This window comes from Myotis myotis, unplaced genomic scaffold (assembly GCF_014108235.1).
Source record: "Myotis myotis isolate mMyoMyo1 unplaced genomic scaffold, mMyoMyo1.p scaffold_m19_p_2, whole genome shotgun sequence".
In the NCBI taxonomy this organism is placed as follows: domain Eukaryota; kingdom Metazoa; phylum Chordata; class Mammalia; order Chiroptera; family Vespertilionidae; genus Myotis; species Myotis myotis.
This window is the reverse complement of record NW_023416324.1, coordinates 19890260-19905134: the sequence shown is the minus strand read 5'-3', so window position 1 is coordinate 19905134 and position 14875 is coordinate 19890260. Positions and strand designations below refer to the sequence as shown.

The 14875-nt window shown below is 59.6% G+C and overlaps 2 protein-coding genes across 8 annotated transcripts; one reads left to right on the top strand and one right to left on the bottom strand.

Moving 5' to 3' along the window:
• The first annotated feature begins 228 nt into the window (after positions 1–228).
• On the top strand, positions 229–5501 carry TMEM54 (transmembrane protein 54). Of its 4 annotated transcripts, none has more exons than XM_036351147.1 (6): positions 229–493; positions 1694–1887; positions 3879–3938; positions 4180–4269; positions 4405–4539; positions 4896–5496. In XM_036351147.1, exons 1-6 carry the CDS (start codon positions 478–480, stop codon positions 4986–4988), a joined length of 588 nt encoding a protein of 195 aa, XP_036207040.1. In that variant the 5' UTR covers positions 229–477; the 3' UTR covers positions 4989–5496. The 4 variants fall into 4 exon arrangements, with proteins under 4 accessions (XP_036207040.1, XP_036207041.1, XP_036207038.1 ...); XM_036351148.1 differs by having other exon boundaries at positions 233–493; positions 4914–5501; XM_036351145.1 differs by having other exon boundaries at positions 234–493; positions 4081–4269; positions 4896–5501.
• HPCA (hippocalcin) lies at positions 5145–13000 on the bottom strand. Of its 4 annotated transcripts, XM_036351149.1 has the most exons (5): positions 12912–13000; positions 11876–11967; positions 10209–10607; positions 6124–6229; positions 5145–6016 (listed from the first exon to the last, which is right to left on the bottom strand). In XM_036351149.1, exons 3-5 carry the CDS (start codon positions 10584–10586, stop codon positions 5919–5921), a joined length of 582 nt encoding a protein of 193 aa, XP_036207042.1. In that variant the 5' UTR covers positions 10587–10607; positions 11876–11967; positions 12912–13000; the 3' UTR covers positions 5145–5918. The 4 variants fall into 4 exon arrangements, with proteins under 4 accessions (XP_036207042.1, XP_036207044.1, XP_036207045.1 ...); XM_036351151.1 differs by lacking the exon at positions 11876–11967 and having other exon boundaries at positions 12912–12995; XM_036351152.1 differs by lacking the exon at positions 11876–11967 and having other exon boundaries at positions 10209–10603; positions 12912–12985.
• Positions 13001–14875: the final 1875 nt, after the last annotated feature.

Here is a 14875-nt window from a genome sequence, read left to right as displayed (position 1 = left end):
AGATAAAATAAGAAAATGCTTTGAAAACTCTCTAGAGACCCTTTAAAAGTGCAGGCCTGGCAGGAGCACGTAGTAGGGACTTTACCAGTCCTGGCAGGAGCACGTAGTAGGGACTTTACCAGTCCTGGCTGTAGTTCGGGAGCCCCTTCATTGTGCCGGTCCGGCGGGCGGGCGGGCGGGCGGGGGGGTGGGGCCAGCGCTGTGACTCAGACGGGCGGGCCAGGAAGGGCTGCCCAGCCGGTCTGACCGGCCCGGATGCGAGCCGGCCGCCAGGGCCCTCCCGGGGCAGGGCCGCCCCGGGGGTGACGGGAAGGAAGGCCGGCGGTGCCGGCGAGCCCGGGCTCCGGCGGGAAGTGGGAGCGGCTCGAATGCGGGAGCGCGGCGGCCGCTGACCGGGATGGGAGCGGAGCCGCCAGGCCGCCCGCAGCCTCTGGAGCCCCACTGAGCCGGCCGCGGGGACCCAGCGCGGGAGCCGAGATGTGCCTGCGCCTTGGTGAGCCGCGGGGCGGGGTGGGGCGGGGGGACCCCGGGAGGCCCGCACCACCCAAGGCTGCGGCCGGGGCGGAGCACTGTCGGGGGAGCCGGGGACCGGAGTCCAGGCCGCCTTCCCTGCAGGGCACTGGGCTCTGGCCAGTTGTGCCAGCGGAGATGTGGAGGGATGCGGTGCCCTCCGGCCTCTTCCCCTGTTTCCTCTCTTGCGGAGGCGGGACCCCCCCCCTCCCCACCCCCCAGGCCGGGGAAGAAACGCTGGAGAGAGCTGCCCCCACCTCGCCCAGAAGGAAGACGCAGGAGGAAATCCGGCCCAGGGAGCTCTGAGCCAGAGGCCGCCTGCCTTCCGCTTCCTCGCCTTGCCCAGGGTTCCTACTGCCATTCCCTGGGGTGGGGAGAAGGACCATTGGCGAACAGGATCCGGAGGGGAGTGGGGTGGATGCCCCCTCCCTCACTCCCTGGGCTCAGTGGTGCTGCTCTTGGCATCAGACACACCTGGGGAGTCCAAGAGACCTTGTGAGCCTCAGTTTCCTCTGCTGTAAAATGGGGTGGTAGCCCCTCCTCCTTAGGACTACCCTGAGGATAAAGGAGCTCTAAGAGTGGAGTGCTTACCAGGATGCAACCACACGGCTAAGTGCTCCAAGAATGGTGACTTAGCAACAAGCCAGGGCCTGCCCTCAGACTCTCTGCCCAGCGCTCCAGGCATAGCCCGCGGCGGTGGCACGGTGCCTCCAGTTGGACCAAAGTCTTGGGCCTGGGATGCTGCTGTTGTTTATGAGCCCGCCTGGCTCAGGGCCGGGTGGTATCTGGGTGCCAGGTGGGTGGGTGGATGGGGCGAGGTGGGTCAGGGCCCTGGGACAAAGCTGCTGTGCCCCTTCCTGTTTGGCCAGCAGTTAATCTACACGATGCCATTCCGGTTCCACATGCCTGTCCAGCCTATCACCTGCCCTCTGACTCTCCTCCATCTGCAGCTGCAGAGGGTCCTGCAGGCTCTGGGTTCTCAGATCAGCCAGACCAAGCCTTCCCCGTCTGACACGGGAGTCATCTGGGCCTCAGAAAGGGGCTGGCACAGGGTCACACGGAGTGTCTGTGACTGGATGGCCCCATCCCTCCCTGATTCCTGGGGACTACCTCTTGGCACAGGGTCCCCAAGAACATGGCAGGATGAGCCTCACCCATGGCCCTGACACGCTGTCCCCCACAGGTGGCCTGAGTGTGGATGACTTCCGGAAGGTGCTGATGAAGACGGGGCTGGTGCTGGTGGTGCTGGGCCACATGAGCTTCATCGCGGCCGCCTTGCTCCACGGCACCGTGCTGCGCTACGTGGCTGCCCCCCACGACACCGTGGCTCTGCAGTACTGCGTGGTCAACATCCTCTCGGTCACCTCTGCCATCCTGGTAGGCCCAGGCCGGGAGGGGCTGGCGGGGCTGGCGGGGGCCGGAAAGGTTTCCAGTGAGTCTCCACCCAGAGCCTGGGATGGGCCAGTAGAGAGCCCACGCACTAACCCCTGCTCCACTTACCAACGGCATGAGCCACCCAAGCTCCCTTTACCTCAGCTTCCTCATCTATAAAGTGGGGATCGTAACAGTGGCCACCACAGAGGGTCCTGGTGAGCACTGGACGGGATCATCCACTGAAGTGCTTGGCACAGTGTCTGCCACATGCTCAGCCTCGCTGCTGTGAGCTGGGATGATGAGTATAGCGGGCAATAGGCAAGATGCCACTGGACAGAAGGAAGGAGCAGCCGCTCAGCTGGAGAGCGCTCAGGAGGGTTCACCGAGGGAGCAGCCCCTGAGCTGGGCACTGATGGCTGAGGAGGAATTCCAGGATAGGGTGCAATTTCCATAGCCCCGGTGTGTGGCCAACAGGTAGTAGAGGAAGCTGGGATAGCATTCCAAGTACAGAGAATGGCAGATGCAAAGGTATGGAAGTGGGAATAGCTCAGGTCTGTTCTGGAGACACTGAAAAAACAATGTTTCAGAAGCTTAGCATGAGGCCTGGTCTACATAAGTACTGAATAAATGGTAGCCACGGTTATGCCTGGATGTCGAGACCGGCTTGATGAATACATGAATGAAGGAGCCCGGTATTCTCAAGTGCATAAAGTTCTTTCCCACCTAGCCACAGAGGTGGCCACAGCCCTTTGGGGAATGTCCGCATGTCAGCGTCAGGTCCTTCCCTGCCACCTCCTGGCTAAGGGACTTATTTTTCCCTGTCAGCCTGTTCCCTCCCCTGCATAACGAAGCTCGGCCAGCCCAGCAAGGAGTGCCTCCGTCAGTGGGACAGGCTGAGCCATGGCGATGTGTGCGGTGCTTTGGCGTTATTATTACTCTTGTATTTTCCTCTCACCAGCCTGGATAGAAGGCAAGGAAGGCCGTGAGCTCAGGATTATGGGCTCCAGGATGGACCACTTCCGCTTTACCCTCATTTCCTCATTTAATTCTCACTGTTCTCAGCAACATGGGGCCATTATTATCACGACAGGGGGAAACCTCTCAGGGACTCACCCAGCCTCCTGCTGAAGCAAAGAGGCCAGGCTGGATTTGACACAATGTATCTGACACCAAAGTCAGTGTCTTTTCCATAAGCTCAGCGTGCAGAGCAGGACTTAGCCCAGAGAGGCTGAGGCACCTACTCATGGCTGCACAGTGAGTTACAGACATTGCTGGAGTCCTTCTATACCACCTGCCTCCTATGGGTGCAGCCCATGCCTGATACAGTGAGGGAGCTCAGGAAGGAAGCCTGGCTGAATGGAGCCCCAGAGAGCCAGGGGGCAGCTGGTGGGTTAGCCAGCCAACTCTTGGGGCTGAGAGGGCGCTGTGCGGACAGCATCATGAGCAGGCTGTGTGTGGGTGTCTACATCTAGGGCAATGAGGAAGAGGCTTGGCAGGGTGGGGCTGAGATGCTGCTGGGACTGAGGCCAGGTCACTGAGAGCTTGAGATAACGTACTCCTAAGATTTTGAATTCTCCATAAAGTGTTCTGATTTGTTTATTTTGTGTTTAGTTCCTTGACAGCGAGTTACTTAGTTTCTTCCCAAATCTCTTCCACTCCCGGGAGGCAAGTCATACATATCCTGGTACATGCCGCTGCGGCCCTGGGATACACAGGTCCCTGTTGGAGCTACACAGCTATGGGCAGTGGGGAGCCATGGAAGGTTGTAGGCAGGAAGTGACTGTGCTTTAGAAACATCACTTGGGGGCTGGACCATGAGGGGGCAGTGCCTCCATGCAGATCAAAGTAATGAAGCTAAGGCAAAGCAGTGGGGGGAGGAGGCGGCTTGAGGGCTCCAGTTGGCATTGGTGGAATCCTTATCTGAGAGGGGCCCTGACCTCACTGCCCGCTCTCCTCCAGCAGGAGGGTCAGGGCTGACTTGAGTCTCCCCACAGGTCATCACCTCGGGCATCGCAGCCATTGTGTTGTCACGCTACCTCCCCAGCATCCCTCTGGTATGTGGCACCTCCTGGAATGGGGCTTTGGGGAAAGAAGGGCCTGGCCTGCTGGGAGGGGGTGAGCTGACCCCATGGGGGCCAGAACTGCCCATGTGGGGTGGAGCCCAATAGCCACTGACCAGTGGTCTCTCCTATCCAGCGCTGGGCAGTATTTAGTTCAAGTGTGGCCTGTGCCCTTCTCTCTCTGACCTGTGCTCTTGGACTCTTGGCCTCGATCGCTGTGACCTTTGCCACCCAGGGCCGGGCACTGCTGGCCGCCTGCACTTTTGAGAGCCCCGAACTACTGGCCCTGGCACCCGACTGTCCCTTCGACCCCACACGCATTTATGTGAGTCCTTAGGCCTGGGATGGGGTGGGGAGTGGGGGGTCAATCAAGTGCTCATCAGAGGTGGGAAGGGTTCTTGGAGCCTTGCCCGCCCACCCCCAACCCCTGTGGCCATCTCTGCCCCCTGTGTCCCTGCAGAGCTCCAGCCTGTGCCTCTGGGGTATCGCACTTGTGTTCTGCGTGACAGAGAGTGTGTTCGCTGTGCGATGCGCTCAGCTAGCCCACCAGCTGCTGGAACTGAGGCCCTGGTGGGGGAAAAGCAGCCACCACATGGTAAGGCCTGCCTTCCCCTCCACAGCCGTGACTCCCCTCATTTTCTGGGAGCCCCTGCTGGGCAGCCCCCATCCCTCTGCATGGGGCTCCCACTTGAGAACTGGGGCGACAGTGTTCTCCCCAGGACCAAAGGGAGAGGCCTGGAGGCTCAGAGGGGTCAGATCTCCCAGCTAAGACACACCGTTGGCTCCTGGTTCACCCAGGGCCCAGGACTTGAGTGGGGGGGGTCATCTGGGCTGGAACTGGGGGCCCTCCAAGGGTGTGGCCTGGGATGCAGTGATGCCGCTCTGCTTCAGGGAGCCTCGTCTCCCCGGGGGGCCTGGAGGAGACCCAGACCCAGGTCCACAGCCTGGCAGCCTCCCCTGTCTCCGCAGATGCAGGAGAGCCCGGAGCCTGCGGAAGGCCATGACCTGATGAGCTGCCCCAGCTCTGGCCCGCTGACCATCTGACAGCTGCTGCCTCACCCAACCCCATGAGCACGGGGACCTGCAACCAAGTCTGCACTGTGACCAGGCCAGGATCCCTGGAGCTGGCCGGTGAGGGCTCGGTGGCCATTCCCGGATCTGGGTGGGGATTTTAAACCCCTCCCCCGGCCACCCACGCTCTGCGCTGAAGTGAGACTTTATTCTGAAGTTATTAAAAAGAACAGAGACGCTCGGCCGGGAGGCATGCAGCAGGGGAGGGCTCAGCCAGGGCCTGTGCTTTCCCACGCAGGATGCAGGGGGCGGGGGCGGTTAGCTGTGTCTGTGGGCCTGTGTTCATCCACGTGCTGAAAGGCGGGCGGGGGTTCATGGGGCTCACACTGCAATTGGGAGGTTTTCCTTTTGCAGCGTGGTCTCCAGCCAACAAAAGCTGCAGCAGGAAGGGAAGGATGGCTCCAGGAAGCTTTATCCTTATCCCTCCGCGCCCCGCCCCCCAATCCTTCTCTCCCCTCCAAATAAAAAGACTGGCTCCTCACCTGCGCTCGGTTTCCACGTTCCCCACCCAGGCTGAGACCTACCAGGGTGGGGTGGGGGAGGGGGAACTGCCAGTGATTGGGGCAGGGACGTCTGGCCTCGGGGCTGTGTGTGTGGGTTGGGAGGGGGGCTGGTTGAAATTCTGAGATCGAGGTAGGGGAAGGCTGACTCGGAGGGGAGGACCACGACAGAGCCTGTCTCCCTATCTTTGCCGAAGGGAGAGATGGCCTTGGATTGGGGGTGCTAACCGCTTGCTTGGGCCTTGGGAGGACGGCAGGGTTCCCTTTTCCATAGGCTCCCCCCAGAGTGCGGACCCTGGGGGGAAGGCCCAGTCTGACCCCCAGCCTGGAGAGACACAAGGGAGGGGAAGCGAGAGCCGGGAGCGGCCGGTGGAGGCGGGGAGGAGGGGACCTGGCTCCTCGCTCAGAACTGGGAGGCGCTGCTGGGGTCGCACTGCAGCAGGCGCACGATGGACGGGTCGCTCTTGGCTCCGCGGATGAACTCCTCCAGGGACAGCTTGCCTGCAGCGGGAGGGAACGGTGTCGGGGAGAAGGCGACCCGCGTGTGAGGGGAGGCAGAGGGCAGAGCCGCGGAGGGGGAGGAGGTGGCGCCCGCCCCTGCCCCTCACCGTCGTTATTCGTGTCCATTTGGCGGAAGATTTTCTCCGTCCTCTTCTCCGGGGTCGACTCGTCCTCCGGCATCTTCATCACCGACGAAACCATCTTGTAAATGGCCTGGGGGTCGGGAGGGGAAGGCGGGGAGTGAGAGGAGGCTGCCGAGCACCCCCACCCCAACCTTCAGAAGCGCCCCCAGTTACACTGACGAGTGGAGAGGGGGTCACGGGGGAGTGGGGGCCCCGGGGTCCGGGAGGGAGTGTCTGGAAAGGTTTCCCAGGAGGGGAGTCTGTAGGCGAGGGCCCGGGCCAAGTTCCGTGGCGCGCAGGTGGGAGAGCAGTTGCTGACCGAGGGATAGGCATTTCCAAAGAGCGCCGCGGGGAGCTCCGAGCAGGCGCCGGCAGTTTTGGGGTAGCTGAGTGCAGGGGGTGAGCAGAGATGTGGGAAGACATGGGGCTGCAGTTTCCCGGGTAAGCACGGTTTTAGCGTTGTTTCTCGGAAACTCCGGGTGCCCCACGCTGGGCACAGACAGAGGGAATTGGGCTGCGACAGGTGGCACTGGGCTGCGGTACCCCTGTGGCCGGCAGGGGGCGCTGGGCCGCCGTGAGGGCTGGAAGGCCGGAGGCTGCAGGGCCCAGAGGGGGCGGGGAATGTTATGCAAATAAACGCAAATGAGCATCTGCCGGGGGCGGGGACAACCTGGACTCGGCGGGACCCTAGGCAGTAGTCGCCCACGTGCAGGAGCTCCGAGGCACACCAAGGGGGGTTGCGCTAAAAGTACACAGAGCACGTGGGGCTTGGCGGGTGGGATCGGCTCAAGGACCGGGCCGATCGTCTCCATCTTCCAGCTTTTCGCTACTGAAGCCACCTCCAAGAAACCTGCTCCCCTTCGCCCATACCACAAATGTACCCTGCCTCAGATCCGGCTTTGGCCTCCACCTGGTCTCTCCCAGCCTCATTCCCTGGGTCTGTGCCCCCACGCTGCCTCCGAGAGCTCTTTCTAAACACAGATCTCCACCACCACGTCCCCAGCCCAGCGGGCCGCCCCCTCTCTCCAGTCATCCGCAGGCCTCCCTCCAGACCTGCCGTGCACTCAGCTCCTTCTTCTGCTGCCTCCCACTCCTTGCGGCTCAGCTTCCATGGCGCTTGTCTAGGGAGCCCTCCTCGGATCCATGCTGGTCGGGGCCCATATGCCCGCTCGGAGTCTCCTGGGCTTCTCCTTAGGGGACACCGCAGGGGACGCCTTTGTTGGATTGTTCCTAGTCCCCAACATACACATAAGGACCGTGGACATCTAGCTAGTGCCCATATCCCCAGAGCTGAGCACCGTGCGGGCTTCTGGCAGGAACTTCCCTTTCGAAAGCCACTGGCACCTCCCACTGCCCTCTGTACCAAGTCCAAGCCATTTGGCCCTTGGCATTCAGAGTTTTTACAATCTGGTCCCTCTGACCCCTCCACTATCAGGCCTCCACGGGTAGGTGATTCTGCCACAACTAAACACTCCTGCACCTTTCCGGTTCCCCAGCATTCACAGCCTCTGCCTGGAACGACAATACCAGCTACCATTTATGTGTCAGGTACTTTATCCCTATTTTCCAGATAAGAAATAAAGGCTCAGGAAGGGAATTCATGGCAGAGATCAGATTAGAACCCACTTCCTCTTAGTTGCTGGAGAGATGCTTGTGGGTGGTGATGATCCGCGGGGGCCGTGAGGTAAGGGGGACCTGGAGTGGCATCCTGTTTCCACTAATCACTTGCTATGTAGCCTTCAACAAGTACTTAACCTCTGTGAGCCTCAGTTTTCTCATCTGTAAAATGGGGTAATCATATCTCTCTCGTGGGGATTGTCTAACGGATTAAATGAGATCATGTGTATAGAACAGTGACTGGCTAGAGTAAGTAGTCAGTAAACAGCAGCTTGTATACTAATTGTTACTCATCCACCACATCCTCAGTTCTTCCCTGACCTTCAGTCCCCTGAGCTTCCAGATGCCACATTTACAACCCTGTCACCAAGCTGGGCAGTGTGGCCTGCCCACCAGGGTGGGAGCCCCAAGCAGCCAAGATGCAGTTTCTTCTCTTCTAGTGTACTGACCACAGGACAGAGTCTGAGAAGGACTGAGCAAGTGACTTAGTGAACGCCCCCTTGTGGGCCTCCTAATTAATTGTCTGGAATTGCTGCTCACTCATTGTTTCCCTGGAGCTGACTTGTCATTAATCAGGCACTGGGGCTTGCCTGGCTGCACTGGCCTCTGGGGCTGACTGATGGGCTGTAGCGAGGGAAACCAGGGCCCAGCCAGCAGAGGCCAGCCAGGCCGTCCCGAGGATGCCCAGGGAATGGGACTGGCTGGCGCCCCCAGCAGGGCTGAGATTTACCAGTATATACCAGTGCAACCGCGCTAAGTGGTAAAACATGAACACCCCGCCACATTGGCTGGTATCCAGCTGCTGCCCAACCCCTCAGTAATCCTCCACCACTCTGGCTACCTCAGCCTTTCCACCAGAACCCCCAGAACTCCCCACTACCCATCAACTAGAGACTTAACGCCTGGCCCGCGGGAGTCACTGACAAACGTAAAGGCTTTCCCCTCTTGACAGGCAAAGGGAGGCACCACATCCCAAGGCAGCCCATTCTACTCTAGCTGGAGAGAGCAGACCCAGGCCCTAGTGGCAGAGAAGCCGACGAGTCCAGTAGGGCGAGGTGAGTTAGAAGTGGGGAGCAGTCGGCAGAGCTGAGGGACGAAAAGAAAGGCGGAAGGAAGGGGAGCAAGGGCTTGAGCAAAGCTGTGCGGCAGGATTACTCAGGGCACATTCCAAGGACGTTGAAAAGGCCATTCCGGCTGGAGCAGAGAATGTGCAGGAAGAGAATCACAACGTTTACCAAGAACCAACTGTCTGCGGGGCCTTCTGCCAGAGTCCCGTCCCACTCTACACCTGCCGTAGCCTTGAGGGCTAACATCCTCACTTACAGGTGAAGAAGCAGAAGCTCGGGTACAAGGAACTGGATGGGTAAAGAGAACCGGAGCCTCGATGGTCTTTAGTGCTGCATGAGGGCATGGACACTCTGGACGCTTTTTGAGAAAAGCTAACAGGTCACACTTAAATTTGTATTAAAATGACATTCTTATCAGGTCCTAAATTCTCCCTGTAAGATCAGAATTTTTCAGATGAGCTACCTAAGAGTTGAGTCGAACTCCAGAATGGGAAGCCAGACCCTTTTCAAGAGGTAGCTCTGAGTGGTAGCCAGCTTGAGCTTGACCCCTCTTATATGCTGTGTGACCTTGGACAAGTCACTTCACCTCTCTGAGCCTCATGAGGCTGCTGTAAAGATGCACGGAGCTCATCGCTGTAAGCACGAGGCTATTAGAGAGTCCTGAATTAATTAGTTGGTTTGTGGCTGGGTATCCAGATGGAATGTGGACTGTGAATCCAGGTGGCCCACTCACAGGCTGTGTGGCCTCAAGCAAATGTCTTTACCTCTCTGAGCAACTGTTTTCTCTTGAGTAAATGAGGATCGATTCAACGTAACTGGCCTGTACTCTGCAGGAATGTCAAATCTTGAAAGACAAAGAAAGGCTGAGGAACTGTCACAGACTAACAGCGACTAAAGAGACACGAAAACAAAATGCAATGTATGATCCTAGATCAGGGCAAAAGAGAGTATTATGAAGACATTTGGCAAAATTGGAATATGGTCTGTAGGTTAGATAACAGCATTGTTTCTGTGTTAAATGCCCTGACTCTGATGATCATAATGTGGGCTATGTAAGAGGATGTCCCTGTCTTAGGGACTCTATCCCGATGTATCTGGGGGTAAAGGGTCCTGTCCGGAACAACAAAACGTTACACACATGTGCACACACACACACAATGATAAAGCAGTGGTGGTCAATATTGGTGGATCTGGCTAAAGGGTTTATGGGAATTTACTCAACTTTTCTTTAAATGAGAAAAGATTTCCTAATGAAAGAGTTTTTTAAATGGGCTGTAAGAATAGCACCTGCTGCCTCCTACCCACAGGGCTGTCAAGAGGATGGAAAGGGGTGGGGTGCACACTGCTGGGCCCTGCACCTGGCATTCTGAGGGGCCCGGGGCCCACCTGCACAATCTCCAGCATCTCCTCGCGGCTGATGTAGCCATTGCCGTCCAGGTCGTACATGCTGAAGGCCCACATGAGCTTCTGCTCCAGGCGGCCACGCGAGGTCACGCTCAGCGCGATGATGAACTCCCGGAAGTCAATGGTGCCATCGCTGTTGGTGTCGAAGGTGCGGAAGACGTGCTCAGCGAACTTGGAGGCGTCACCATAAGGGAAGAAGTTGGCGTAGATCTTCTTGAATTCGTCCACGTTGAGGATGCCCGTGGGGCAGTCCTTGAGGAAGCCCTTGTACCACTCCTGCAGCTCCAGCTCCGAGAACTCCGTGTTCTCCCGCAGGTCTTGCAGCATCTCGGGCCGAAGCTTGCTGTTCTGCTTGCCCATGGCCACTGAGCTGAGTCCTACCTAGGTCCCCCAGAGAGTCAAGGAATGGAGAGGGGAAGTCAGGCCCTCCTGGTCCCTTGACACCACTCCAGGAGGGCCCCCAAATACCAGACACCCAGCCTCTCTTTTGACTCAGTGAGAGAGAGGAGCTGGCCCAGGTCACAGCCTGCACCCAGGCATCCTGCCTCCGTGACAGGCTCCACACCACTTCCCCAGACCTCACCCTTCCCCAGGGAACAGGCCTGGAGACAGGAAGGGAAGGGGCTTACTTTCACTAAGGCCCTGCTCAGGGCCAGCCACTGGGCCTTCACAGATATACACCACTTCACCCTCCCAAGCGAAGCCTAGGGATTAGTCCCATTTTACAGATGAGAAGACAGGATCAAGGGAGTGAGGTGACCTGGTTCAAGTGTCACAGCCATGGAGTCATAAGACTGACTCCCAGCGTTTCCCAGGGAGGTGCAGAGCAGCCTTCTGGTCCACCTCCCTCCTCCCCACGGCCCCCTCATTGTCTCACATATGCCTGATGACCACGAAATACACCTGCAGCCCACCCACTGGCCTGTTCTCCCACACACCTGTGCTCCACGGGGGATGGCATAAGATAGGTGTTGGCGTGGGCTTAGAGCCAGACCACCTGGGTTTAAGTCCCAGCTCTGCCTCTTACCAGCAATGTGACCTTGGGCAATTTCCTTAAACTCTCTCTGGCTCATCTGTAAAGTGGGGATAATAGTACCTACCTCATGAGGGTTGTGGAATCAAATTAGTTAACACATGGGAAGCATTTAGAATGTCTGCACATGTAAGTGCTAGATAAATGTTAAACAAATAAAAATGACTTCCATGTACTAGATGCCGCAAGACGCATGCACCACACACACATGAATGCATACTGACACATGACACACAGCTCACCAAATCCATATGCTGGGTCCCCTGCCACACACCAGCCCACACCCAACCATGGGTCACCATGCTTCCACATACGACAACATTCCCTCTGCTCTCCAACTCACATGGGAGGACACAGGGCACCACGCATGCACAACTCCCATACCCTTCCCATCACAACATGCCAGCCCACGATCCCATATGTCATCACAAGCCAGCTCCCATGCCGACACCTCGCATGTGGCCAGCTGCACATGGGACCCTCAGGCTCCCTTGCCGTCTTTCTCTCCCCAGGGGCGCTGCCGGGTCCCAGGAAAGGGAGCTGCAGCCCTTCTCAGACCTCGATGGGTCCCTCCTCCAGGGAGACCTGCAGCCAGCCACCCCTCCCCAGCACTCACCTGGCCTCTAGTCCAGAAAGGTCCCCCTCGTGCGGGAGCTTAGAGTGTGGAGGGCTGAGGGGACAGCAACGGAGAGAGACAGCCAGGCAGTTCTGGGCAAAGATGCGGGAGTATGTGCAGGTGAATCTCCCTGGCTTAGGGCTGTGCGACAGGGCGAGGGGGTTCCTTGTGTGTGAATTTGCACGCAGCTCTGTGCACATGTGAGTGAGCGTGTGTGTGAGTGCATGTGCTCATGTATGCACGTGTGTCGCTGGTTTCTGCACTGCATGTGTCTCCCCATGTGCCTCAATCCCTGTCTGTGCATGTGCATGTGACTAGGTATGCACCCCTCACAGTGAGGGAGATGCGCCTGTGTGCCCCCAGCAGAGTCTCACATGCATGTTGCTGTAAGTTGGCCGCCCTCCCTTCTAAACCAGCCTCTCCTGCCCAAGCCGAGGGTGAACAAGTGTGTGGGAGGGGCTGAGGACAGGCCTGTGGCCGGGGTGGCCGAGTGTGTCCCCTAGTCCCTCCTCAAGGTCCAAGGAACTGGGTCATGGGGTGGGGGCAGAGAGGTGCGCTGGGCAGGAGAGAGCTTCCCGGGCCCCCTCTTCCCCGCCACCCTCGGAGTTGCCCCTCCCGGTGGGAAGACGTGGAAATGACGGCGGTAGAAGATTCTGTTGTCTGGCAAAGACCCCAGTCCCCACAATGGGGCGGACTCACAGCTCGACCTGGGGAACCGGCCCGGGGACCCCCTGGACCTCCCGCAGCTCTCGCCCCAGCCCCCCGCCTCAATCCCGGCAGCGCCGGCCGAGCCGCCCCTCCTGGAGGGGGCGCGCTGCGGCGGCCGAAGCCGAGCCCTCCGCGCGGGCCACTCCGAGGTCAGCACCCTGGAGAGCTCCGCGCGCGGTGCCCCGGCGGCCCCCCTCCCCGCGCGCCCGGAGGGAGGGTTCCGGGGGGCGCGGCAGCGTCGGGGTGGGGAGCCCTGGACGTGGCCCCCTCCCTCCGGCCGGCCCCCTCCCCGCATCCCCCAGCCCCGACCGGAGCGGCCCCCACTCACCGGCGACGCGGAGACACCGACTGCGCAGGGAAGGCGGCGCTGCTGCGGCGCGCGGCGACAGAGGCGGCCGGAGGGCGGGCGGGGGGCGGGAGGAGGGACTGCGAGGGAGACGCCCCGCAGCGTTTGCCCGGGCCCTCCCCTGGGGTGGGGGTCCCGGCTTCTCCCTTCCCCCTCCAGCCCTGGGGGTTAGGAGGGCGATGGACGAGCCTCCGCCCCCTCCCCTGCCCCGAGAGGGAAGGGGACCCCCTCACTTCCCCGCCCCCCTCGCGAGGGAGCACCCGCCAGGGGAGGAGGACCGAGGTCCCATCTCTTGAGCATCTCGATTCAGGCAGCCCGACTGGGTGGCCAGAGGTCAGTGCCCAGACACCTCTTTCCTACGCCCAAGCACCCCACTGCCCCCCTCGCCACTGCCAGCCTCCCCATCCCTACCTGGCGCGGAGCCGCACGTCGAATCCGAATCCGATCCTAGTGGGGCGCTAATTGCCTTGCTGCCCGAGCGCCTCCACTCCGGAACTGAGCTGAGGGTTCTTCCGGGAGGGGCAGCGCCCACTCCTCCAGTCCTTGAGGTCTTGGGGGGCAGGCACGCCCGCTACCCCACCTCCTCCTTAGAGAACAGAGTGCACCCCCATATCCCGCCTGACACTCCAGATCTCCTCAGAATTAATCCCACCTTCCCACATTGATCTAACGTGCTCCTCCCCCTCACCTCCCCGTCAAGGAAGCCGCCTGCCTCCCGCCCAGCCTCTGCCGTGGGGGCTGGGCCCATCCAACTCCAGCTTGGCGGGTTCTGGGGTGCAAAGGCCCCGCTCAGCAGCCATCCCTATATCCTGAGCTCGAATGTCGTCCTTTCTCCATCTCTAGGAGGTGGTCCTTCGTGTCCCCACTTCACAGATGAGGAAACTGAGGTTCAAAGGGGTTACATGATTTTTCCAGTGTGTGACAGTAGTGATGGAAGGTTTGGACTTGGATCCATGTGTCCTCAACCACTCGTTGCACATATTTATCAAGCACTAAGTCTGTGCCCAGCACTGTTCTAGGCAGAGGGGTTACAGGACTGGACAGTAAACAATGGACACAACAGCCCGGCTTGTGTGGCTCGGAGGTTGAGCATCAACCGAAGAACCAGGAGGTCACGGTTCCATTCCTAGTCAGGGCACATACATGCCTGGGTTGCGGGCTCGATTCCCAGTGCAGGCGTGTAGGAGGCAGCAGATCAATGAATGATTCTCTCTCATCGCTGATGTTTCTCTTTCTCTCTCCCTCTCCCTTCCTCTCTGAAATCAATAAAAACATATGTAAAGAAAACAATGGACACAGTATACAAGTCAAGCCTACAGTGCATTGGGTAACGTGTTTTGGGGAAAGGGGAGGTCGGTGTGCAGAGGCTGGACGGCGGGCAGTGCTCCGGACCATGCCAAGGGCTTCAGGTTTTATTCCGGACAAGATGGGAACCTCTCCGGGCTTTGAGCCGTGAGAGGGTCTGACATCCAGGTCAAGCCTACGCAGGCCTTCTGTCAAGAACAGACTTTAAGGATTGGGAGCCACGGTGGCAGCAAGGGGCCAACTCAGGGTAAAAGATGAGCAGGGTGGCACAGAGGGGCTGGTTCCCGGGGGTACTGAGAAGGCGGGCCCATTGCATCTGACTGGAGAACTCCTCCCAATTCTGTGGTGCTGCCTGGGCCGTCCTGGCTCCCAGGGCTCAGACCAAAGCTCCAGGTTCCCAGGACACGCTGCTCAGGTGGTCCCAGCCTCTCCTTGAGCTGGGAGCCAGGCTGCGGAAGACCGGGAGGGCAGCTGGGCCCTCGGAACACCAGCTCCTCTGTGTGCCTTGGCACCCGTGTTGGGACCCCCTGGTGGAGGCGTGAGAGACGCCAGACATGTGTGGGTGGTTCCCAGCTGCCTCCTGCGTGAGGACCTGGGGGTGGGGAGAGACCTGCTGCTCAGCCCCCACCTCAGGCCCTTTG

Bases quoted from the DNA above. Each gene is read 5' to 3' on its own strand.
- TMEM54 (XM_036351145.1), top strand. The intron at 3,939-4,080 runs GTATGTGGCACC...TCTCCTATCCAG, and splicing joins ACCTCCCCAGCATCCCTCTG to CGCTGGGCAGTATTTAGTTC. The intron at 4,540-4,895 runs GTAAGGCCTGCC...ACAGCCTGGCAG, and splicing joins GGAAAAGCAGCCACCACATG to CCTCCCCTGTCTCCGCAGAT.
- HPCA (XM_036351149.1), bottom strand. From the start codon at position 10,586: ATGGGCAAGCAGAACAGCAAGCTTCGGCCCGAGATGCTGCAAGACCTG. The intron at 6,230-10,208 runs GTGGGCCCCGGG...CCCGACCCCCAG, and splicing joins AGATGCTGGAGATTGTGCAG to GCCATTTACAAGATGGTTTC. The intron at 6,017-6,123 runs GTGAGGGGCAGG...CTCCCGCTGCAG, and splicing joins AATGGACACGAATAACGACG to GCAAGCTGTCCCTGGAGGAG.